Source organism: Nestor notabilis, unplaced genomic scaffold, assembly GCF_000696875.1.
Source record: "Nestor notabilis isolate BGI_N333 unplaced genomic scaffold, ASM69687v1 scaffold2569, whole genome shotgun sequence".
NCBI classification, from domain to species: Eukaryota; Metazoa; Chordata; class Aves; order Psittaciformes; family Psittacidae; genus Nestor; species Nestor notabilis.
The window spans coordinates 33,430-59,848 of NW_009944847.1; the positions used below are offsets into that span (position 1 = coordinate 33,430).

General features: G+C 38.3%; 1 protein-coding gene across 1 annotated transcript in view; it reads left to right on the top strand.

Annotated features, from left to right (window-relative positions):
* The window catches only part of MAP3K4 (mitogen-activated protein kinase kinase kinase 4), a gene marked incomplete at its 5' end in the record, with an annotated part of 49,365 nt that overhangs the window by 16,926 nt on the left and 6,020 nt on the right, over window positions 1-26,419 (top strand). The window contains 12 exons of the mRNA XM_010022591.1: window positions 453-614; window positions 2,758-2,891; window positions 6,156-6,234; window positions 8,834-8,912; window positions 11,124-11,220; window positions 12,128-12,244; window positions 16,428-16,528; window positions 17,668-17,748; window positions 19,219-19,410; window positions 20,065-20,135; window positions 21,989-22,105; window positions 23,565-23,724. Of these exons, the coding sequence (XP_010020893.1) occupies window positions 453-614; window positions 2,758-2,891; window positions 6,156-6,234; window positions 8,834-8,912; window positions 11,124-11,220; window positions 12,128-12,244; window positions 16,428-16,528; window positions 17,668-17,748; window positions 19,219-19,410; window positions 20,065-20,135; window positions 21,989-22,105; window positions 23,565-23,724 (1,390 nt within the window). The remainder of the gene's footprint in view (window positions 1-452; window positions 615-2,757; window positions 2,892-6,155; window positions 6,235-8,833; window positions 8,913-11,123; window positions 11,221-12,127; window positions 12,245-16,427; window positions 16,529-17,667; window positions 17,749-19,218; window positions 19,411-20,064; window positions 20,136-21,988; window positions 22,106-23,564; window positions 23,725-26,419) is intronic.

Consider the following 26,419-nt stretch of genomic DNA (forward strand, 5'->3'; position numbering starts at 1 on the left):
TCTGTTTTGTTTTGTTAGGTTGAAGTTGCAATATCAAGTCCCTGCAGTTCCCCCTCTGAGTTCAGTAGAAGCTCTGCACAAGTACCAGGTTGAAAATACAACCAAAGGCTTGGTCTTGTTATAGATAGTAAAACTCACTTCTTTTCTTGTCTGTCTGGTTTTGGTTGAGTGTCTTTATTTTGTGTCTTCCCTGCCTCCTCCTGCTGTCTTTCTTTTTAAAGTTAATCTCACTCAAGCAAACAAAATTGTAATGTTTCAGTTAATTATAAGACTTGCTTAGTGCAACTGCTGGAAACTTTTTCCCAAAGACTGAACGAATTGTGATGGCCTTAAAGTACATTTCCATTTAAAGTAATTGGATTGTTAGATTTGTGTTTGCCTTAGTTTTGTCAACTGTAGAATATAAATAATAATTTGATGCCCCCCCATCTCTTCTTGTTGTTGTTACTCAGAGTGATGCATTACAGCTATGCAATAAGATAAGCAGTGCCATTGATAGAGTTGATCATATGTTCACATCTGAGTTTGATGCTGAAGTTGATGAATCTGAATCTGCCACTCTGCAGCAATACTACCGGGAAGCCATGATTCAGGGTTATAATTTTGGGTTTGAGGTAAGGAAGCAAAATCTTAATGACGCATTTCTCTTTTGGTAAAAACCAGTTGAAATTTCTGGTTTTGTATTGGTGCAAATAAGGTAACTGTAACTCCGTGGGGATAAGAAGAGTTCATAGAATCATTAAGGTTAGAAAAGATATTTAAGATCATCGAGTCTGACCATTAACCTAACATTGCCAAGTCTACCACTAAACCATGTCCCTAAGCACCACATCTACTCAAGACATTCTTTTAAATACCTCCAGGGATGGTGACTCAACCACTTCCCTGGGCAGCCTGTTCCAGTGCTTGACAGCCCTTTCAGTAAAGAAGTTTTTCCTAATATCCAATATAAAGGTTCTCTGAAACAACTTGAGGACATTTCCTCTTGTCCTATCACTTATTACTTGGGAAAACAGACCAACACCCACTTCACCACAACCTCCTTTCAGGTAGTTACAGAGTGCGAAAGGTTCTCCCCTGAGCCTCCTTTTCTGCAGGCTGAACAACCCCAGTTCTCTCATCTGATCCTCACAGGACTTGTGCTCCAGACCCTTCACCAGCTTTGTTGCCCTTTTCTGGACCCGCTACAGCACTTCAATGTCTTTCTTGTAGCAGGATCCCAAAACTGAACACAGTATTCGAGGTGTGGCCTCACTGGTGCCAAGTACAGGCAACCATTGCGGGTTTTGTGACCAAAATGCAGGCCCTGGCACTGAGCCTTGTTGAACCTCATACAGTTGTCCTCTGCCAATCAATCCAGCCTGTCCAGATCCCTCTGTAAGTCTTCCTACCCTCAAGCAGATCAACACTCCCACCCGATTTGGTGTCATCTGCAGACTTATAGAGGTTGCACTCAATCCCTTTGTCCAAATCACTGATTAGTGTATTAAACAGAACTGGCTCCATTACTGAGCCCTGGGGAAAGCTGCTTGTGGCCGGATTTAACTCCATTCACCACCACTTTTTGGGCTTGGCCATCCAGACAGTTTTTTACCCAATGAACATTACACCCGTCCAAGCCATGAGCAGCCAGTTTCTTCAGGAGAATGCTGTGGGAAACAGTATCAAAGGCTTTACTAAAGTCTTGGAAGACAACATCCACAGCCTTTCCCTCATCCACTAAATAGGTCACCTTGTCATGGATGGGGATCAGCTTAGTCAATCAGGACCTACTTTTCACAAACACATGCTGACTGGGCCTGATCACTTGGTTGTCCAGTACATGCCATGTGATGGCACTCAAGGTGATCTGTTCTTCCCTGGCACTGAAATCAGCCTGACAGGCCTCTAGTTCCCTGGATACTCCTTTCAGCCCTTCTTGTAGATGGGCATCACATTTACTAACTTCCAGTCAACTGGGACCTCCCAATTGTAGCAGAACATCATACAAATTATATGTTGGTGCAGAATCTTATGAGAAAATGATTGTAAAAGAACAGATAGCTCTATTAAATGCAGATTCCAATTAGCAATGCCTGGAACTCTTAACTGTAAGAACTTGATGATTTCAGGTGTAGTCATGTAAGCTCTGCTATTTGGCAGTGTTTTAGATGGAATCAGAAATATCTTTTGATATTAAACGTCATTGTGTAACTTGGCTTCTTACATTTATCAGCCTAGAATAGCATAAAGTTGTATTATGAGCCATTCTTACAAAGCTCATAGTGATTCTTTGATGTGCTGCATTATAGCTTTTGAGTGCCTGCCCTAGAGTGCTCATGAACAAATGTCATGTTCATGTTGCTTTTGTATACAGGTTCACTATTTGATTCCTGTGAGCTTCATAAATATTTGTTAGGACTGTAACATACTCTAACAGACTTCTAAGGTCAGTCTTTAAAAAAAAAACCAAACAGCTGGTATTTGTGTTCAGTTTTTTAAATGCAAGATGTATAGCTTTTTAATCCCCTAATGCTACCTGCAATGTAATTAAAAATAAATGCTACTTTGCAATTCGATCTCTGGTTATAGAATTGAGCATTTTTTTTTTTCTATGAATAAGCAGCTGCTTGCATAAAATGATTTTGTCTAAGAATAGGATGTGACTGTTACCACACTGTAGAGTTTTGGTAGACTGCAAATACTACAGTGGATATTGCAGATGGTATTCCTGTTCTTCTTATTAGTATGTGAAAAGTAATCTTTAGTTTCTTACAGTACCATAAAGAAGTTGTTCGCCTGATGTCTGGAGAATTCAGGCAGAAAATTGGAGACAAATATATCAGCTTTGCCAGAAAATGGATGAATTATGTGCTAACAAAATGTGAGAGTGGCCGAGGCACTCGACCCAGGTAACAGCCAACTTGTTGCTACTGTAGTAGTTTGTCTTTAAATACCATGCAGGACTTCTTATACTGTGAATAATGCTTTATTATTTAAAAGTAGTTCTTCTGCACTATTGATTCTTCTGGCTCTTCAATTTTGAAAGTAATTTGAATAGTAAACGCATAAAGCCAAATGAACACTCCAGCTGCTTAGCAGAAGAATGCAGAACATTTTGCCTCATGTTAGCTGACAGAAAATGGGAAGAAAAAGTGGAGATTGCTGGTCACAGACAATTAAAAGACTTTAGATGAGGGTCAGTAGGTTGAACAAAAGTGCTATGTGATCAGGAGTCAATAAAGATTGCAGAATATGCAACAGTAATTCTCTGGGTATTCTACAGAGAATTCCGTGCCAGTTGTGGAAATGATGTACGTATGGAAGCTTTAGCCTCCTGTAGAAGTCCTTCTGTTAGTCCTTTATGAAAGCATCTGATGTATGGCCTGCAGATGAGGTAGAAGTATTTCCACTCTGGTGAAAACTCTTCAGTTTTATGATCGCAGTAATAGACGGATTTGTGGATTTTGTTTTGTTGCAGTCTCAAGTACTTTCTGTCTGTTGTCAGTAGTGTTGTGTCCAGCAACCTCTCAAATTGCACTTACAGTTGGTGCTATAAACTCTACTGCTGGGCACTAATGAAATAATCTTACATCACTTCGAGGATGTAAACAGAGGAACTGGGAAACTGGCCCAAGCAGAATGATACAATTACTTGATTTATTTAGGTGGGTTTGCAGCTGATATATCAGAAATTTAATAGAATTCTTTTGCACTTAAGTAGGTGCCTTATATTGATCTATGCTAGCAGTTTATGTATCAGTGACAGTTTTGTTTTCTTAAAGTATAGGGCTGATCACTCTGTCCTGGAGGTGGTTTGTTCTGCTTGCTGGAAGGTAGAAGGAGTGGGTAGCCTGAACTATGTGTGGATAAGCTAGTTAGCTTGGTGTGCTAATCTTCAAAACACAAAAGGAAACAAAAAAAACCCCAAACAACCAAAACCAACTTGTTAAGTATGTTAACTGCAAAAAGAGGATGAAGGTAAAGCAGAGATGTTTAATGCCTTCTTCATCTCTGTCTTTAACACAACCGAGGGGCCCTGGGACTCCTGGAGTCCTGGTTTGGAGTACCATGACAAGGGGAGTGATGAGCTCCTAGTTGACTTTCCACTTGAACAAGTTTTGCTGCTGCAGTAGAATACATACAAGTGTGTGGGGCCTGATGGAATTCATTCCAAGGTATGGAAAAAGTTGGCCAATGTTATTGCAAGACCTCCCTCTGTTATTTATCAACGGTTGGGAATCTGCTGAGATCCCTCTTGGCTGGAAGCTAGCAAACATTGTCCCAGTTTTAGAGAAGGGCAAGAAAGAAGACCCTAGTAATTATAGCCTGTCAGTCTCACTTCAGTTTCTGGTAAAATTATGGGGAAGATTATTCTGGGAGTTACTGAAAAACACTTCAGAGACAATGTCATCATCAACATGGGTTCATGCAGGGCAAGCCATGCCTTGCTAACTAAATATACTTCTGTGACAAAGTTATGCACCGAGTAGATGAAGAGAAGGCAATAGATGTGGTTAGTTTTTTGTGTCTTTTTTATTATTTTGATAACTTTTGATACTGTCTCTCACAATATTCTTCCGAACAAAATCTTCAGTATACAAGTAGACGTGCACAATATTATGGGTGAACAATTGCCTGAATGGTTGGGCTCAAAGAATTGGAGTAAATGGGGTAATATCTGGCAGGTGTTCTCCAAGGCTCAGTTTTAGGGCCAATTCTCTTCAAGGTTCTTGTCAGTGGTCTGGACACAGGAGTTGAGTCCATACTAAGTAAGTTTGCCAATGATACTAAATTAGGAGTTGTTGATTCCCTTGAAGGTGCAGAGATCTTACAAGAGAGAACTGGGCAATCATCTTAGGAAATTTAGCAAGTGCCAGATTTTGCATCTGGGACAGTGTAATCCTGTATGTACATATAGATCAGAGGCCAAGAGGTCAGAGTACAGCCCTGCAGAAATGGATCTCATGCTTCTGGTTGATGATAAGCTTTATGTGAGTCAACAACATGTCCTGGTGATGAAAAGGGCCAACCATATCCTGGGGTGCATTACGCACAGTATAGCTAACCAGCTGAAAGAAGTGATTGTCCCATGATACTTACCACTGGTGCAGCCTCACCTTGAGTATGTGTGCACTTTTGGGCTCCACAGTGTAAGAAGGATGTAAAAATATTACAGTGTGTTTAAAAAAGAACATCAAATATGGTGAAAGGACTAGAGAGTAAGACTTAATGAGGAATAGTTGAGGATACCGAGTTTGCTCAGCTTAGAGAAGAGCACACTGAGGGATGACTTCCTTGCTGTCTATAACTTCCTCATGAGGAGAAGCAGAGAGCGAGGCATTGTAGACCGTGAGGAAACAGCTTAAAGCTGTGTTAGGGGAAGTTCAGATTGGCTACTAGGAAAGAGCTCTTCACTGACAGGGTGAAACAAGCTTCCTAGGGAAGTGGTCATGGCCGCAGGCATGTCAGTGTTCAAGAAGCATTTGGACAATGCTCTTATATATACTGTTTAATTTTTAGGTTGCCCTGCGTGGAGTCAGGAGTTGGACTCTGAGGATTCTTGTGGGTCTCTTCCAACTCAGGATATCCTATGATTCTACTTGCATTTTGTAGGTTGCAGCTACTAATTCTAGTAGGCCTAAGAGGAGGCAGTGAGGAGGAAAGCAGGTGACTGAAGACACAACTTGCTCTAGCCAAGTTACTTACTTGTTTTACGCTATGAACGTAGGCCCTGAAACCACTGGTGCCCAGTTACTGCTGATCAGATAGTCATGAAATCATTAGTACCCTTTCAGTTTTGTTTCAGAAAAGAGAATTTAGGCAGGGAACGTAGTGGTTTGGCTTGTTCTCTGAAACATACTACAAGTGAATTGATGATACTGTTCCTGAAGATAGCACATATATGGGTTGAGATATATAGCACGGCCTGCTTACTTTATTTGGCAGTGTCCTTGCTAAAATCAGACTTTACCTGAACATAACTGGGCAAATACTAATACAGGTTAAATATTTTACCTCATATATTAATCCATTTTCTTACAAAGATTTTATCATATTTTCCAGAGGAAAAATAATTAACTGCCATTTACTATTCTTAGATGTTGTTGAAACTCTTATGATGGCTTTAGCCAAAGAGCAGTTAATTTTCTGTCTTTTATTTTTCTTTGAGATAGGTGGGCAACTCAAGGTTTTGATTTTCTTCAAGCCATTGAGCCAGCATTTATTTCAGCTCTCCCAGAAGATGACTTCTTGGTATGGAATAAGTTATTCTGCTTGTTGTTTATTTCTAAGTGCTTGTGAAGCTATCAGTATATGTTTTCAGGGATATTTTTTATGAAACAATGTCTGAATATAAATGCTGTTCTGAAACAATTGCTGTTGTATATAACTGTTGATGTTGATCTCATAAAATCATAGAATCACAGAATCAGCTAGGTTGGAAAAGACCTTTAAGATCATCAAGTCCAACCATTACCCCATCACTGCCATGACTAAACATATCACTGAGGGCCTCATCTACACGGCTTCTGAACACTTCTGAGGTGGTGACTCCACCACTTCCCTGGGCAGCCTATTGAATACCTGATTACCCTCTCTGTGAAGAAATTTTTCCTAATATCCAATCTAAACCTCCCCTGGCACAGCTTGAGGCTGTTACCTACTGTCCTATCACTTGTTACTTGGGAGAAGAGACCAACCCCCACCTCAGTACAACCTCCTTTCAGGTAGTTGTAGAGAGCGATAAGGTCCCCTGTGAGCCTTCTCCAGACTAAACAACCCCAGTTCCCTCAGCTGTTTCTCACTTAGTCCCCTCATCCAGATCATCAGTGAAGATATTAAACAACCCTGGCCCTAACACCAAGCCCTGAGGGACAGCACTAGTGACCAGTCACCAACTATATGCGATACCATTTACCACCACTCTTTGGGTTTGGCCATCCAGCCAGTTTCCAACCCAGCCAAGAATATACCTATCCAGGCCATGAGCAGCCAGTTTCTCCAGGAGAACACTTCTCTCTTCATTTTGTAAGATTCTGAATAGAGTAGCGATTAGGGTATGTTTGTGACCATTGCCGTTAATGTTTTCAAATTGCTGCCAAGTTGCTGGTACATCTTAAGAGGTTATCTTCCTTTGCCTCTTGGGAAAGTTGAGGGCAGCTTTTTTTAGAATTACAATTTATAATTGTCATCATAAGTTCCAAATAAGCTTCTGACTCTTAGCTAACACCTGGAGTTCATTTATGTGTATGAATACAAAGCGACAGTTGTTTAAAGGTATTTCTTAAAGTTGTGCCAACATGAAACAGACTTTAAAGCATCTTTCTTTTGTTTTTACTGTGACAAAAATGGTAGACTGAAACTGGCTTTTTCTGTGTGCTCTGCCTTCCTCCTTTTCCTGTGGAAATAAAATTTGGAGAACTTGTTTTCTGGTCTTGGTACAGTACTACAGAGAAGTGAAAGCACAGTTGCCACAAAATAGCAGAATGTGATTGTTAGCACCTCTGATTTTTATTGATTGCAAGATACGTTATGAAATCCCAACCACATTAGTCTTGCATAATACAGAAACGATATAGTTTAGTATTTTTTCACATGTATTTTATCATGAGCTCTCAACTAAGTTTTGTTTTAGTCCTGTATGTGTTGCTGGGAAAGGATTGTCTGCCTAGATGACAGAGTTAAGCTTGTATTTGAAATACACTGATACTTTAGCTTTAAGAAGTAGCTCCTCAAAACTATTTGTTTTGACACAGTTTCTAAAATGGACTTTGCAAAAGTGGGAGAGAAAGGGGGAACCCAAAACCTTAGTTGCATTTCTGAACTTCTGCTTTTTTAAGCTGGATTTCCGTTTTGGAGAGCATCACTTGAAATCACTTTGATTAATCTGACTCCTATATAAAACAGGTCACAGCATTTCAACTAGAAGTGCCTGTGTCAATCCTAATGTTTTACTTAGATAATACCCAATGTCATAGAAGAATTGCAATCTAGATTTAAAGCTCTAAATTTAAAGGTGAAATTCTAGCTCAGTCCAAGTTGGAAAAACACTAAGTTTTTGAATTTCTGAAGAAGTTCTGACTAGTCTGAATGACTGGTGTATAGAAGTGGCCTTCATAACACCTATACCAAAGAACATAAGTTTAATTCTTTATTGTGAAGATATATCTTATCCCTGGTGTTCTGACAAGTAAATTGAATCAGAGAAAGATTTAATAACTTGTCTGAGGTTGCATACACGGTGAATAGTACACCTAGTAGTTACTCTCATATTGCCTGAGCACCACCAGTTCAGTGGTTTAACTGTTAAAGATTCATGAAAGATTTGCTAACTTCAGGGGTAGATAAGTAGATTTCTTTTGATATGTAGTGCTTCATATTTGTTGTTTTACAGATTTCTGTCCTGTGATTCATGCCATCATACTCTCACCCATTTTCTTTGGGTGTTTTTTCTTGGGGTAGGCAGAGGGAGGGCAGAGAAGGCTGTTGCAGCTTTTTTCCAGTAAGCTTGGTATTTAATTTTATTAACAACGGATATTTTTAAGTTCCACTAGCTTTATATCATGAAATGTTCTTTATGATGTGTCATTGTTCAGTTCTTATGGTTACATAGTTTTGACAAGGTTAAAAGGCAAGACAAAAATAAGACTTTATAGCTTAAAAAAAAATAATCATTGTAGTCAAAACTCTAATGTGGATCCAACATTTTAATGTAATTGATAGAATGTAGGGGTGCTTACTTGACAGATTATACATTTAACCAGTGTAATTTTATTACTATGAGATTTACCATATGACCGTTAACTCTCTTGTAGCATAAAACATCACAACTTTTTCTCTTTGTCCTTTTTAGAGTTTACAAGCGCTGATGAATGAGTGCATTGGCCATGTTATAGGAAAACCTCACAGTCCTGTAACAGGTTTGTACCTTGGTAAGGCAGAAGTTACTGGCCTTGTTCTGGAGCTTTGCTGCTATTGTTGCAGAATTTTCATTGTAAAGTACTTGTAAAATGCTAGAAATACCAATAAAAGTATTTTTAAGCTTTTTGTTATTGTTGATGTGAAACTGTTACTGCCTGACATGTAAATGCATGGTGGTTTTACTCAAGACGTTAAAATGCTTTACAGATGCTTTCCTCTGATTTTGTCCTTGAATTCCTGTGAAGTCTTGCGGATGTTCTAGAAAAGGCTTGTGCTTTTTAAAGGTTGGCTAAAGAAGTGATTACAACTTTAAGGAGGCAGTTATAGCTCCTTTTCCCAAAATTTCATTATGGTGCTGTAGACATTTACACTTCTGATGGACTTTATATTATTGATCGTACGGAGGAGTTATACCTAGGGGCTTGGCAGTAGAGCTGTGAGGAATAGTTCTCCAAATCACAAAATTTGTCATGGTGTAAAAAATATCCTTGGCATTGGAGTGAAATCAACATATTTCATTGTTTACCTTGAGAAAAGGATGTTTCCTCAGCTGTGTTTCCCTTTTCTGTTTCTTTCTCGGCACTGTTTACCTCTTCCTCCTCCCAAGCCCATTGACTGTTTTAACTTTCAAACTACCATGTCATCTTTTCTTTCTCCTGATGTCCACTTCCTGGACAGGATTGATGGCAGAAGACATGTTAATTTGACTTGGGCAAGAAGAGGTTTTTCAGTATTTCAGGAAGGTTTCAGTTCAGATATTATTTTGATGAGAAACTGCTATAGCTGAGAAACCTTTCACGATGCAAGTCAGTCCAATCCTTTGGAAAGAAGCATGGTCTAAAATAATTTAGGCAAATTCTGTACTGTGATGTAAAATCTGTATGTTTCCTTTTGATGCTGTTGTTTAGAGGAAGGCCCATGTTTGTTAGGTAAACCATTAGCATGATGATCCAGAAGTACTGAAACTCTTACAAATGCTATCGCAGACAGAGCAGATCACACGAACTAAATTGCTTGACAGCTTTTGGCTCAAAGGCATGGGGAAAAAGTGATACAGAAGGATGGCGCAGACTTGAACAGCAGGCTGAGACTTTAATGAATAACTAAACATAAACATAAGTAAGTAAGCATAAACATCAGCCTGGCTGCAGATGTTGCAGATACCCTTTTCTATCTTGTGATCCAGAGAAAAATAAGAATTCCTAGTTCCATTTGCATACCCTTTTAGGGACTTAAACCCACTGTGATCTTTACCTCTTTTCCCAAAGCTGAGGATCCAGTTGAGTTCATGCTGCTGCCTGTAGGGGATCTCCTGGTGTTTCATCCTGTCTTTTTCCTTTGTGAAACAGCCTGTGGTCCACAAAAGTGGGTTAGGTTCTGCCTCTGGATCTTCTGCTAATGTCCTTGTGAATTGTAACAGGACAACCAACACCTGGCCCTGGTATCTTTTACTGGTAATGCAAACAAGGCAAAAACTCAGCTTGCTGTGATTAACCAAGCCTGGCAAAAAAGTGCTGACTCATATTTTGATGGCATCTTGTGGTGTGACTGCCACAGTATTTTTCTGGCTAACTGAGGAGGAGTTGAGGGAAGCAGAAGGTGCTGCAGATCACTCTTACAGGCACTGAATGAGCTAGGCATGAGGACAGTGATGGCTCATTTAGGTTTGACCCTCTCTCTTTTTACCACTTCCTTGGGGCAGGCTGTTGTGGTGAGCATTAGCATAGGTAGAATTGTCATATGTGGGTTTTTTCCCCAGCTCATTTTGCTTTCTGTTAGTGTCTGAGAAAACTAATTCTGATGAAAAGGAACATACAAATGCTGTTTGCTTTTTAATTATTTAAAGCATTTAAACCAATTTAGTTTGTTAATATTGATTTTATAATAAGATTAAAAAAATAGTCTTTAATCTGTGAAGTTGAAATAATGAAGATGTAGTTAAGTAATTACACCTCTTCTAATTGCTAGTTTTTAATTCTCTGAAGAATTCTCATTATTTTATAGATGAGTTACATGATGTATTAATATCTTTCATATTATTGTAATTGATTTATTTTAAATTGAAATAATTTGGATTTTTCGTAAAGGATAGGAAAAAAATATGTGCCAGTTTATACTTAACTCTATCAAATAGGAATTTGTTTTAATTTTGTGTCTTGAAATGGCCCTAACAGTGTTTTTCTGACATCTCAGTAAATGTTCTACCTTTTTTATGTTTGCAGCGATTCATCGAAACAGTCCCCGTCCTGTAAAAGTACCTCGGTGCCATAGTGATCCACCAAATCCTCATCTGATCATCCCCACACCTGAAGGTTTCAGGTATTTAGCATTAGTACAGAGTTGTAAATGGGTTTATCCTCTCTTGGCTATGCTGACTCTAAGTGGAACACCTTTTCTTTCCTGTTGAGGACAAAGAAGGTAGAAAAACTTAGCATGTTAGTGATCTGAATTTTATCAATGTGCTTTTAATGACAATTCAGTTTCTTTTTCTCCTTCACCCCCCTTTATTTTATGGTTTTTACTGGTGCATGCTTTCTCACTTTGAAATCATTCTTATCCTCTTTGTCTTTCCTGAAAACTGTGTTTCAATGTAACAAGCTTTAATTCACTGAAACCTGGTCATTAACAAGACTTTTATTTCCTCCCCCATTTTGAATGTCTGCATACATGCCCACAAGAGCGCTTTCTGTGGTTTAGCATAGATAAGACTTTAAAATGTAGCATTCTGGAATATGGTGGCATTTCTGCATCGTTACCAACCAGATATGAAGAAGCTTAAAACACTGGATGATTTTTCTTACCTTTGGAAGAGTTGATATGAGAATTAATGCAAAAATAGTTTTAAAGATCTCAAAAAGAACTTTGCCGTGTATATTTTTACACAATCAGAGGGCCTTGTTTTTTAAGAAGATCAACACACTGTCAAACTGTACACCTGGCTTTTTTTGTTGTTTTTTTTTGAAGTTGCTTAGCTGTTGGCAGCAACTAGCACTCCTTTGAATATTTGGAGAACTTTCTTTTGAAGATTGTTATTATTATTGTATGTATTAACTGCCCCTGAAGGTCCCGAGACCCAGAATTAAATCTTTATGTACTAGAAAAACTTTTAAAATCAGGCCTTTATAACGCACACTTCAAAATTTTGCTTTTAAAATAAACGTTCAATTCCATACATTTTAAATTTTTTTTCTCAAACTGTTTCCTGAAGTTTTTCTTCTTGCCACAGCACGCGGAGTGTCCCTTGTGATGCACGGAACCACTGCAGCATTGCTGTCAGTCGCCCCGCTCCCGTCGGTAGCGACTCAGCTCAACCCAAACCTGTCAGCAGTGCAAATGATACCAGGTAGCTCCACTCCATGACGTAGCAGCCTCATTCTACTTACATCACCCATATAACTTTTCCACGTACTTGCATCCTAGTAGATCATTTGCACCGTGTTTTTCCGTCCCATCATGTTTTCCACTGGCTCCTTCATTCATGTTTGACTTGAGCAAAATCTTCTGTCTTAGATGTAGATAAGACTGCTTTCAGATTTAAAATGCCTGAACCACATGGTAGTTAAAGTGTGCAGTTGTAATGTAGATTACAAATTTGCGCAGTAAAAATGCCCATGAAATTAACATATGCTAGTCAGCTCATTGGTATAACTTCACTAAATAATTAGTATTTATAACTAACACTTCACACTAAGATGACTGTAAGATGCAAACAAACCCAAGGATTTTTTGTTTGTTTGTTTTTGTATGAGCTAACAGTTTTAATATTTTCTGCTATAAATATTTTGAAGTACTATATAGTGGCAAACACAGAATTAAACACATAACATTTCAGGAAGGTGGGTTTTTTATTTCTTGCTATGCCTTTGGCTTCTTAGGGTTGTGCAGCATAAACTTAATATGAAAGAAACTATTTCTGTATCAGGATATGTAACAGAAACCAGTCCTGTATAGTCTGTTTGCAGAGGTCACAAGTGAATTTTTTGGCAAACCTGGTTAGTATCTTTCTTGCTTTTCGGCTTCTCATTTGGCTGCATTTTTCAGACTGTTGGTGTTCGTTCTTCCCATGCCACAGTCAGACCACTGACAAGTCTCTCTTTTCTTTTCTCTCTTTACTCCTGGCTGTGAAAATCCTGCTATTCACACAATGGTATTGTCTTAGGGTTTGTAAATAGCTTTTTGGATTTTTATTTCTACTGCAGAGTACCAAAAGCTGTCTTGCACAAGAAATTTTTATGAATGGAGACACATGAACTGGCTGTTTCACACAGCCATAGAGAAAAGAAAGAACAGGTAGTGAAGAACAACAGCTTGATGGTGACCAAAGTGAACTTAGATATGACTTGATTATGAATTATTATTATTTTAAGAAATGATTTTCAGTTGTTAGCCAGAAAATCATCATGATTTATAGATTTGTTACCAGATGCACAGCAGAAGCGTGCAGTAAGGTCTAGAGAGGGAAGTTGCTACTTTTTATAAAATATCTTTCCTGCAAATCTTTTCAGTTAATTTTTATGATGAGATGTGACTTACACACTACAGTAGCTTCTAGATAAACACCTTGTGAATCTGGGCCCTTTATTTTGGTTGGAAATACATCCAGAATTTCTGTCATTCAAACTACTTGTGTTTATTATATATCTTTCATGCTTCTGTTTTAAGCCTGCTATTGTAAAAGACGAAGTAGGCAGTAGTCTGCAACACTATGCACTTGATAAGCCCTTTTCAAGTAATGTTGTAGACAATCTTCACTGAGAAAATTCTGGCATCTTTATAAGCTGACAGGGTGATGGTTAATCAGTATTTATGATTTGGAAAATGCAGAATTTGTTCATTTAATAATTAGTCTGTACACACATATGAAGGGTATTTTTCCTAGAACATGGAGAGTACTTTGAGCCAAGGAATATCTTTGAAGTTATTTTTTCAAGAAGGCGATAGGAAGCTAGTTTTTAACACTTGTAGGCTTTGGTGTGATTTTATACCACTCTGTCAGGTGGTATTTTATACCACAACTGTCAAGTTTATAAATTGACACCCTTGAATACAGTGTTATATTCTTCTAATGTTTTCTGCATATTTGTCCTACACAAATAGCAATCGAAGTGTGAAGGTTGGCATTTTGACAGTTTGTTCTAGTTCAAGAAGATAGTCATTAGGAAGACATGAGAATTCTACTTCTTAGTTGCAATCAAATGCATAATACCTTTATGGATTGTAATACAAAAGTTGATGTGAATGCAGCATTTTAGTCAAATTGCCTAGGCCTGTATTTCAAAGACTTGTGTTTTCCTCAGAGCAATCAGTTTTTACTTTTCTGATGGTTGTTAGTAAACTGTCCAATGACAATGTGGATTTTTAACTAGCATTGCTCAACCCCCTGTATAATCTTGGAAGAACTGGAAAAAAAGAATTAAAGCAGAGACAGAGTTTTGGATGCTGTTGGGGCTTTTTGGGGGTTTGTTTATTGAGGAAGACAAAGTATTACAAGGTGATATATTTATAGCAAATTCTTGGTTTTAATATAGTCAAAAGAAAGTTGCAAACGGAATCTGTTGGATCAAGAGAGTGGGTTTGTATTGCAGGGTGTGGGGCCCAGCTTCTGGAATAACACAGAAATAGAAGCTTTGTACACTTTGCAGAAACTCTTTAGACATCTATGACATGATTGTAGGCATTAAATATCTATAAAAAGTTGAATGTAGGAACTTGATAAATCAATTGCAGTAGGCAGCATGTAGTGCACAAATGCCACCATAGTTCTGTTGAAGTTTTTCCTAAAAAATTTTAAAAAATATTAAAATCAGTTTAATACAACTAGAAAGCAAAATCCAAAGCAGCAGTTCCTTGTTTTCAGTGAGCTTTCTGTTGGTTATTCATTTTGCACTATGTTCATACTAATGACTTTTAATGTTTAATTTCTGAGCTAGCTGGGGGTTATTATTCATCATTTTATATTTATCCAGGACCAAGCAGAAATTTAGCAAGTCATCTTCTCTTTTACTCTATTTCTTTGCCTAATAATATGCACACAATCTTGGACCCAAACAACGAAAGATCTGGATGGCAAAGATGAGCGTGAAATGGATTTTAAACTTGCATTCAAAGCTCTAATACTTAAGGTCCTCTATTCAGCTATTGCCTCATTTTAGAGGTGGTTTAGCTTTGCTTGTTTTTAAGCTCTTTGTGCATCTACAGTTGTTGCTCTGTATGTGCTGAGAATAACCTCAGCCTTCTTGCTGGTTAAAACCACAACTTCCTGAAGAGTACTGAGTATTCTCACTAGTTCAGTTTCAGTTCCTCCTCAAAATCAAAAGGTCTAGTTGGCAGTAATAGGGAATGCAAAGAAAACACTGTATTGAGAACATTCTCATGGGAATAGGGTGACTCGGGTTTTGGCTTCTATTCTTAAAGATTATGAAGAGTGTGTCTTTTTTTGCTTTCTCTCTCCTTTTTTTTTTTTTTTTTTTTCTTAAAAAAACCCCCAAACTGTTATTAGGTAATACTTGGGTACAATTCAGAAGCAACTTCAGAGCTGTAGGGGGAAGCCTTCTCATAGGTGTGTGCACTTTGTGATGCCAAGTATCTTTCATCCTTTTGTAGTTGTTAAATACTTCATTGAAAACTAACAGTGTTTCTCTTTCCAGTAATGTTTGGCTCATACCTCTAAAGCATTATGCTAAAGGAGGCATCAGTCACACCTCTTCCCCACCATACTATAAAAATTGAAAGGGACCCTTGTCCAAAAGGGACTTACTGTAGAAAGACTTTCATGAGGGATTTATGGCTCTAAAACATTAGTGGATTGATCAATGTCTTGGGCTGGAGAAAGGTGCCTGAAGATGTAAGGATTTAAGACTCATTTCACTCAGTATTATTTCCCTTTCTATTCAGCAAGTGTATTCATCTGGGTCTTTTTCTGAGGTATCTTATTCTACTCTGTGCTGTCTGGAAGAGCTAGGGCCTCCAAGCAGTCAAGCTGCTGTCATTTAACACTGTCCTTCCTGTCCTTCCTGTCCACTTACGGCTTTTCCCACTAGTTTTGTCTTAATGACTGTGGACTATGACTGTATTTGCAGCTCACTAGGAGCATATGAATTCAGTTACCACCCTTCATCTGATAATGTGGCTCACATTATCATCCAGCTGAATCACTTCTGATTGTATATCCAAACCTGGCACCAGCTACATCGTGCAGCAGCTGTCTTAGTAGTATGTTCCAAGTCATTAAAATGCATTCTGTGTTATGGGCAAGTAACAGTTTCAAGTGGTTTGCGCTTTTAAAGCGTAGGGGTTTTTCATAGGGTGGCATAACTAAAATAATGTAAAAAGTCTTCATTTGGGGGAAAAAATAGCATAGAAAGAGTTTTTAGTTTACCTCTTGGCATCAGTTTTTCTTTCATGTTACTTCCATGGTTTATGTCCTAGGCTTCAGAGATTCTTTCTCTTTAAACTGCAGTTAAATTGTCACTAGTAGTTATTTAGTGCAATGCTAAGTTAATTAGTACAATGGCTCTTTTTAACAGGGGTTCCAGTGTCCCTGAAAATGATCGACTGGCTTCAATAGCAGCCGAGTTGCAGTTCAGATCCCTTAGTCGTCACTCCAGTCCCACTGAAGAGCGAGAAGGTGATTGTCACAGTAACAGATTGTGACCCTGGATGTGCAGATGATTTATGTCATTAACATATTTCTCTCTGTTTCCAGTTCTGCCCCTTTCAAAAAATTTTTTTCACCTTTTCCCATTCAAAAATCTTAGATTTTTAACTTCTAGGCTTATACTGTCAAAGTAAGTTTCTCTGTTTTCAGAAACATCCACTATTCTCTTGCCTTTCATATTGTTTCTGAATTGTACCTGAAGGAATTTCCTGGTGTCTTACTAAGTTACAGTGTCCAAAATGAAATTAGTAACATGATCGCTGAATTATAGTAACTTTCTAAATGCTGTTAACGAGGTATGAAATGGAGCTATCAGGATAGTGAAGTTTTCTGTCCATTTCTTTAACTTCCACTGAGATATTCATCTTACAAATGCTTGCTGTTATTTACATTCTGGAAGAAGGGACAGGGTGTGTGACTTGATGTCACAAATCAGAGCTTCTCATTCAGGTTTCCGCAGCCTCTGTATGTGTGGTATTTATTACATCAAATACCCTGAAACATTGATTGTTAAGATAGTGTGTTCTGTGCAAACTAAAATGAAGTACAAAATCCCAAGTGAAATAGAGTTGATATTGTGGTCATCCTGCACAATGAAGTGGATCTCTAAGAAAGAATGGCCTTAAAAATTCATACTAAGAGGTGCGGGGAGTTTTTTGGGTTCGTTTGTTTGCTTCTTTTTAAGCAGATGTTGAAAATATTGTCTGCCTCATGCTTGTTTTCTTTTTTATGTATTTGTATGAATAGGAAACTGGCTTAGTTTGGAATGAATACAGGTCTTTTTCTAAGGAACTTTTTAAAAGGTTGTTTTCCTTCAGATTTCTTACATGTTTGATTGAGTGCCTTGACTTGAAGTGCTTCCCTCAACTGGGAAGGAGATCTCTGTTCCTGTGTAAATTAAATCCTGTGTCAGAATAGCTTTCATAATTTGTTTTCTAAAGATAAGTAATCTTGTGAGTTCAACAGCATATATTGCTACAGGGCTGCCTTGTACACTTGTAGGGTGTTATTAGTCCAGATATGTAACATCTCAGGTTCTACTGAATTTAGTGGCATAATTCTTAATATGAGATAAAGCCACTTTTATGCTCACAGTATTTTTTCTCTAGAACCATCGTATCCAAAAGGAGATTCAAGTGGTTCTTCCCGGCGGAGTTGGGAGCTCAGAACTTTGATCAACCAGACCAAAGGTGGGTGTTTAGAAGCCACTATAATATGTTTTGAACTAGTGCTGCAATAAAAGGCTGACTCTTAATGCTGATTGTGAAGAGATATTCATTGTGTTGTACACAGGAAAGGGAAAAACCAAAATCCTGATTGCTGGTAGAATTGGTAACAAAATTATGAGGTGTACTCTCTGAGGTAGGAGTAATTAAACTTCATAAAAGTTAGATCTTTTCAGCTTCTGAAAGATGCTAGGAGTGTTCACAAAATTACTACATTTATTACTAGAGGAACTGAGGACATTTGCTGTCCCTGTTAAGTACCCAGTTATGAATTTTATGAGAGTAGGAAGCACTTTCTCACTTTCTGAGATCTCTTCCCCCTTGTGGGATTTTCTTATTTTGGGTGTCTAACAGCATGTGATCCTGTACTGTTTCCCAAATTCAAGGCTATTGCGGGGCCCTTCTTCTCTGTCCTGCTGCTTCTTTTCATGAAACATAAAGTAACTGAATTACTTGTGAGACTTCTATACTGTACAGATATATACATGTAGCTTGCTTGCATATATTCTGGCAGGGTGGAATCTTGTGAAACATTAGAAAAACTTTTGCTGTCACATAAAATCTGGTCTAATTAGGTGGCTCAGACAGAACACAGGAAGAACAGTACATTTTTTTTCCTGAAATCTAGAAGGCTTATTTTTTTTGTTCAGAACATAAACATTGAAGGAATTGAGTTTGTTTAAACTAGAAAAGAAGAATGAAGGAAAACCTGAAAATTTCTAGAAGGCTGTTGCAGTGGGAGCTGGTTTTACTGTTTAAATATTTTGGTTTAAAACAATAAGGCAGATTTGGTGTAGATGAAGTGATATTAATTACCGGCGGTCACTAGAATATGTCATTTAGGAGTATCAGTATCTCCGTCTTTTGGAGGCTGTTAGGTTAGACTACTGTCAGTCAACAGTGACAGATGTGTAACTTTTGTGCTTTACAAGGAGGGGATAAATCAGTGCTATCCCGAGGATTCTGTTTCATAATAAGACTTGAAAGCTGGAGTTATCTAATACCTCTAAATCTCTGAAATAACAGATACTATAAGTTTTCCAAGAAACCTTTTATATCTCTGTAGAGCACAACTTAACCTGTCCTTCTTTCCTTGCTGCTCTTAATGACCCTAACATATTTCCACTGTCAGTGGTTAGTTACAGGCTAAATGCAGACAAGTGTTGCGTTTCATACATTTAATTTCCTTGAATCAAATAAGAGATGATTGGAAAAGTACCAGTACTCTCATTTTACTTCACTTCCATAATTAATTCCTAAGTGATAATTTAATTTGTGATTGCTAAAACGTATTATTCTTTTCCTGCATCTTAAATTAGACTCACAAAATAGCTGTCTTCTAACTTAGGTCACTTCACGTGATACCAAAAGTTAACAAAATATAAACACAGCGCGTATTTCTCAATCAAGGAAATTGTTCATCGCTCTTTTTAGACACTGCTTCCAAGCAAGCACCGATTGAAGCTGTTCAAAAGTCTGTTCAGTTGTTTGAAGAAAGGAGATACAGAGAGATGAGGAGGAAGAACATCATTGGCCAAGTTTGTGACACACCGAAATCTTATGATAATGTCATGCACGTAGGTTTGAGAAAAGTGACTTTCAAGTGGCAGAGAGGAAACAAAATTGGTACGTTCATTATACCTTCATTTGTCAGGCTAAAATACCAAGCTTAGTATTTTGAAGGAAATCTAAGACTCTTGAAATCTTGGGTCTCCATGTAGGTAGCATCAGTTTTACTGAAATCAGACTGTTAAAATACTATTGCAGCTAGGACTTCCTTTATGTAGAACTTCAGTGAAGTTTTCACTGGTCAAATAACAAGAAACAAAGAGAAGGATTTGGTTAGGACAATTAGGTATGACCCTGTGATTCCTGCATGTGTTTAACTGTATGAGATGTTTGACTAGTTCTGCTTTTGGAAGAACCAGAAATATAAATGGAAATGAGCACAAACTTTGGGACTTGATTCACCAGTATTGTCGTTGTTTCCCCTGTATGATCATTGTTGACTTTGGCTTGGGATTTGTGGGGAAAATCCTTGTATTCATGAAAAGTTTTCATTCAGGTCAGCCTGTTAATGTAATTTTTTACTTTCAATCAGCTTGAATTCAGGACTATGACTGTAATAGTAGGTGTACAGGTTAAAAGCTACTTAAATTTTTAAATTAAAAGAAAGTTAAGTAACCTTGGCAAGCTGATTCCAGTGATGTTTTCTCGTTGCAGTTGATGTACATGTTGCTTATTGAATGTAGTGCCATTTTTCTTATTTTAATTCTGCAGGTGAGGGCCAGTATGGGAAAGTCTATACCTGCATCAGCGTTGACACTGGGGAGCTGATGGCTATGAAGGAAGTGAGTACTCATACAAGAATCACTGCTGCCCTTATGGGTTTTTTGGTTTTTTTTCAAACCAAATGTGCATGACTTAGCAGACATGAAGGATTTCTGAACACTTGTTAGCTAACAGAGAAAGGGCGGGAAGACAAATGTTTCTTCATGTAGCCACATAGGCTTGTTCCTCCTTAAGTTACTTAAGCTTTTTCTTTTCAGTTTACAACTTCCAATTTAAATGTATGTAAAATGGATGGGCTTTTACTCATCTCAGAGGGATGTTGTGAACTTTAATGAATACTTGCTAAATATGTATGAGCTCTCCTTAAGATATCTTCAATTATTCTAGAAAGACTTTTCTGGTTAGTGAAGACTGTACACAAACTTATATTTACTTTGCAAGTTTTCCTTTCACATTTTATTCCTTTTTTCTTCACTCCTTAGAGCAGAAGTGTGGCATCAGATTTTTTCAGCTTTTCCTGTAGTTTAAGCGAGCTAGGCTGAGTCACAGAACTGTTGACTAACCTAGTGGGTACAGAATACTTAATTTCCAGGGTAGAAGCAAGTAAAGCTGTGTAGGTGTAGAGATCTGTTTCCCTACTGCACCTCGCTTTTTAAATATTTGTATTGTTTAGTTTTATTGCATTTCTACATCTTCAGACAACTGTGGGCATCAGCTGTTCACAGCAGTTGCCATGCCAGCCATTTGATGCTGGAGCAGTTATATTTTATGAGCTAGTTCTTCCCCCCTCAATACATATGTGATCTCAAAGGTGTGGAAAAGCAAGACTGGGCTTATGCTTAACTACTGGTACCATAGTCATTCACTAACACCAACACTTGAAATATTGTTGGTGTCGAGTTGTTTCTTTTTTTTCTCAAAATTGAGTAACATTTCTTCCCCCCATTGGTAGCACTCTGCTTCTAGAGTTCAAAGTTGCTTTCTAGATGCAGATGTTTTTTACAGGTTAGCATGTGTGTGCTCTTTAGCAGAAGCTCAAATAAGTCAAATGGACCCTGTTTGACAGACACTTTATTAGTGGGCTAAATATGCAGCATGCTGTAGTTTTTTTAACTAGTTAAAAACATTACATTTTCCCCACACCCCGAGATTTCTTTAGACTTTACTGTCTTAACCATAGCGTCATTAAAATCTCTTCAAATTATAGTAGAGAAGCTTTCCTACAAATAGAGAGTATTGCAACTTCGAAGTGTTACAAAACATGTAAAATACTTGCATGTCAGTTGTCACCTTTTTGTAATCTCCATGTATTTAATTTTACCACTGAGTACAAACTGTATCCTGGAGTTTTTATACAGAACAAAACAATCACAAGACTTGGTAAATTTTTCCTCCATGAAAAATGCATCACAGCATATTGTAGGAGAACTAATGAAAACCTGGTTCTTTCATTAAAACCTTTACAACTGTATTTGTTCCATGCCACACCTTTTCCTTGCAGCTGCCTCATTGTCAGTGAAGAACTCCTCAGTGAAATCCCTTAGAATCTCAGTTGATGAAGTACCTGGTAACGAGTCTTTCTTGAATGATAGCTCTCACCAATATTACTTTCAGATTCTCTTGTGCTGTGTCTATCTACCATGTTTAAGCTAGAAGGCAAGCTTGGAAGAGAGATATGTGCACACATATGTGTAGTTATACATTTAAGTAACGGCATTTTGCTCTTACAAAGTTTATAATTCATCATATCTCCACATAATCTTCCAAAAATAGCTTGGTGGTGTTTTTTGTTTTAAGTGTTTGAGTTTTGGTTTTATTTCTTTTTTTGGTGTTTGTTTTTTTTTTTTTTGTTGTTGTTGTTGTTCCTTAGTAATTTGAAATAGTGGGAAATCATGAAAAGTCTTTCTTGCAGATAAGATTTCAACCCAATGATCACAAAACCATCAAAGAAACAGCTGATGAACTGAAGATTTTTGAAGGCATCAAACACCCTAATCTTGTTCGTTATTTTGGTGTGGAGCTCCATAGGGTAAGAAAACATTAATTATTTGGGCGTTTTTATAGGGCAGAGAGAAAATTTTAAGACGCTTTGGATCACTGGAGGTTTTACTTGAGAGCATTCTAGTTTAGCTTAATTGTCTAGATATCTTTGTGAATTGCAACGTGTCTTTTTTCCTCTGAATGTTGAGGTCTCTGAAACATAGTTTGGAGAAATATTTTGGAACTGGTACATAAACAGAGAAGGTTCCCAGTAAGTGAATAGAATGAGTAATGGTGGAGTTATTCTGTGCTGCTACTGTTTTAACTCCTCCAAGGGCAAGCTATATCATACACAGTACAGTAACTTTTGCTTGTAGGTAAAGACTAGAGAGCCTAAAACCCTTCACTGTTAGCAGCAAAGGTTTTACCAATATCTTGTTGATCCCTGGAAAAATGTTGTGCTGGTTCTTAAATATTGATGCCAGAAAAGTATCTTAGGAAAGCAGATCTTTTGGAATTCAGCTAGCATCTCTTCAGGAGGAAAAACAAATTGTCTTGCTGGAGCCCGGTTTTCTTATGGAACTGGATTCCAGAGCCCCGCTTTTTATTAGTCTCTTCTTCCCATGTGCCCTTCCCACCTTCCCTGGTGAGTCTCAAGTCCTTCATGTTTCTTTTCCCAGTGAAGTGGGCAGTGAAGAGGATGCCTCGTGTCTGGTTGGAAAGTGGTGTGTGGATTTAACTGATTTGCTCAATATGAATGAGTTGATTTTCTTGACCCATTGCTGGTTTTGAAGGGGACATGGGCTGCTTTCTGTCTGCATTTCTGTACTTGGAGACAAAACTTTGGGTGTCTGTGTTACTGGGTCATTGGTTTCTCAGGGTAGTTCTAAGAGCTTAGTGTCTTTGCCATCTTTTTATATTAAATGAGTCTGGCTGAAATTGGCTGGGCTTGGAGACAGAGAGAAGAGAACTTAATTTCTTAATGTGAGTTAGAATTGGCATGCATGTTCAAGCCACAGAAAATAACAAAAAACTTGCCCTCCCCAAGCAATCAAACACAAGATACTGCAGGAATTGGGAGAGAAAGAAAAAAAGACCTTGTCCAAAACATCATTTTACCTTTTTCCTAAATACGCAAAGAAAGGATCTTTTTGTATTTCTGTGCAATATACCTACAGTATTTCCAAAGTGGTTTTTGGTAGATGTCAAAGTATTATTAATATTTTTATACAACCAAAGAGATGCAGATAGACACGTAGCAGAGATTTTCCATAGCTGTGCAGTAGAATATGTTAGGTTGAAGCATACTGAAGAGAACAGAGTTCTGAAGAGATGATTTATTAGACATTCCATGGTAAGAAGTACTTCATTAAAACATTACGTGGTACTTCCATTACTCTTGTCACAAACAATGAAGGATGGAAGGAAAACTTGATTGTAATTCAGTGTTAAAAACCTAAAAAAAATCAAATTAAAACTAATCAAATCTGGTTTGGTTCCCACAACAGGAAGAAATGTACATCTTTATGGAGTACTGTGATGAGGGCACTCTGGAGGAGGTATCAAGACTGGGCCTTCAGGAGCATGTCATTAGGCTCTACTCAAAGCAAATCACGATTGCTATCAATGTATTACATGAACATGGTATCGTTCATCGAGACATTAAAGGTAAGGTTAATCAAAAAGGGTAATGTTGTTTCAGTGTTGTAGATGAGGGTGGTGGGGAAAGATGGGGGACATATTTGCCCAGATTTAGTGCATGTTATCTGTACAGCCTTCAAGTGTATGAAGCCTTCCACTCATTTTTCAGTTTTCACTTTACAAGTGATTGGCTAGTAACATTGCTCCTTTTTAAGTACAGAACATAAAAAGCGTTCACAGTTGGCACTGAAAACTCTTAAATTCTGCCCATGATTTATATAGTTTCTGTGGAGGTTGTTAAGATTGTTGGGGATTCATCCAAACTCAAATTTTGGTCCTTGTATTTTTAGTACTAATATACTGAGTTATGTAATGTTGTTTTTCTTCTCAACTATGCAAGAAACAGTGGTGTTTTCTGTGAGCTGACAAGCAGCGTACTGTGCTAGAGTTGTTCAACAGAAGTCTTCCTTGTGATTCCCATTTTCCAGAAGAGTTTCAGGATTTCAGATGAGAATTGCTTAAACATTGTAATAAAAGCCTTGTTAAAAGAAGTTAAAGGGATATGGTAAAATTACTTATGTAGTGGGGTGGTTTTTTTGCCATACATTTATCTACTCATGCCTGGCTCTCAGCATTTGCTTACAAAGTGAGCAGACTGGAACTATGGTAACCAGAGGGGCTTTGGTTTTGACATTTGCTTAAAGCACCCAGTGTCAGTCCACATTTCACATTCATTTTTCTTTTCCTGCGCCTCCAAGAACATCCTCCATGTGTGGTTTATCTTGGTTTTGTTAGTCTGGCATATTTTGCTCACCTGTGACAGAAACTTAACTGAAGGTAGGAGAAACAATGAACAATGCACAGACTATGCCCTGCGAATGCTCATTTTATGTCAAGGCAGTGCAACCCAACGATGCTGGGTTTCTATGTCCCTCTTGCTCACAGGGTTTTGAATCACCGCAGCAGTGTAGGAGGTTCCCAGTTGCTCTTGGTCCTTTGGCCTCGTGCTTCTCATTTGGGAAAAGAACTATCTACGATCCAGAGGCCTCCCACCCAGGTAGGCCACTCTTGAGTCAGTTTTGGCTTTTGTTTCCTAGAAAACACTTTCCCTCAATCCCGTTTCCCAGCAATCTTGCCTTTTCTGGTTCTCCTTCCTCACCCAAGGTTTCTCTCCAGTTGTGAATTTCCCTCTGTGCTATTCACAGTGCCCTCCTTGCCCTTTACTTGATCATTCCATATCCAGGTTCTGATTAGCTGGATTATGCTCTCCTGGAAGCTCATTGTGATCAAATCCAAGGCTGGCTGACAGGGATTTCTTTTGTGCGGCTCTGTGTCACTGCTGATTTTTGGATGTCTTTCCAAATAGGTCTTCCTCTCATCAGGGAAATGCAGTGAGTTGAGAAGAGCTGTTTAACAGAACTGTAATTCTGTGTTACCTGAAGGCATTTCTGTTGCAACAGGTTCCTCATATCAAATGTTGGGGTGTTTCTTGAGAATAGCAGCAGCTATAAACAGAGGGTCACTGCAGACATATCTATGTATAGACCTTCCTGAAACTTTAATGACAGAATATGAAGACAGAGCACAGACGGTATTTTTACAAAGGATGCCTGATGTTATGTTGGGAGTCTCTTGCGCTCTGTCTCCTTTTATGCTAACATTGTGTCCTCAAGTTTTCAGGCTAACAGCAGTAAAGAAAACTCTGGTTTTCATTTTAGCTCCTCTGTAGTCAGGTACTCTCATTTTTCTGGTAGGGAAGAATGGTAACGCGCCAGTCAGACTGTTACAACTGCTTTCTTGTGGAAATCTTGCTGTCAGGTCACACTAGATTTCTATGGCCAGTTGCTAAACATTGCTGTGGATCTCTTTCTTTTAGCAGCAGATAACAAATTCTTAGAGTAATTGTTTATGTGTATCCTGCAGTTGATGTCTGTGAGAATCTTGTGCTCAAAACTTGAGTCTTTCAGTTAGTAGTGTCCACTTGTGCCACTGTTGTCTTTCAAATGCTGTTACGGCATCCAGTTCTTAAAGTAAAAGATGAACCAAGATACAGCTGCCTTGAATCCTTTTTTAGCCCACGGTTGTGAGAGCAAACTGAGGGTAGTGTTGGTTGGTTGTTACACTTGGCTGCACTGGTTTTGATAAGTAGTTGGTGCTAGTATGTGGTGGTGAAGTCTTTCGGGATACTTTTTTAATCTCTGTTCTGGGTATTGGATTTTAAACCCTGTGGCTGATCCCAGATTTCTGAGTTACAATTAATTCACCTTTTGCAAGAAGCTGTTCTGCTCAATGATCAAGAGCGATGGAATATTTAATGATGAAGGGACAGCTCTGAGCCCTGTGTTCAAAACAGGGCCAACCTCAGTATCAGATCCAATGTCGAATTAGATCAGATTGCTCAGAACCTCGCTGAGTTGAGATACTCCTATTGCCAAGGATGGAGATGCCCTTTTTTCTGGACCCTGTCCAACGACTGACCGATCCCCATTGTGAAAAACTTTTTCCCAGTACCTCCCTGGAACTTGCAGTCATTGCTATTTGTGTCCATTGCCCCATATCCTTTCACAGTACGCCTTTGCAGAAAAATCTGTTTCCATCTTCTTGATACACTCCCATCACACAGCTGAAACCAGCAGCAAATTCCCTTCACACACACCTCCCCAGTCTTCCCTTCTTCAATCTAAACCATCTCACAGCCTCTCCTTGTACTTCATGTGCACCA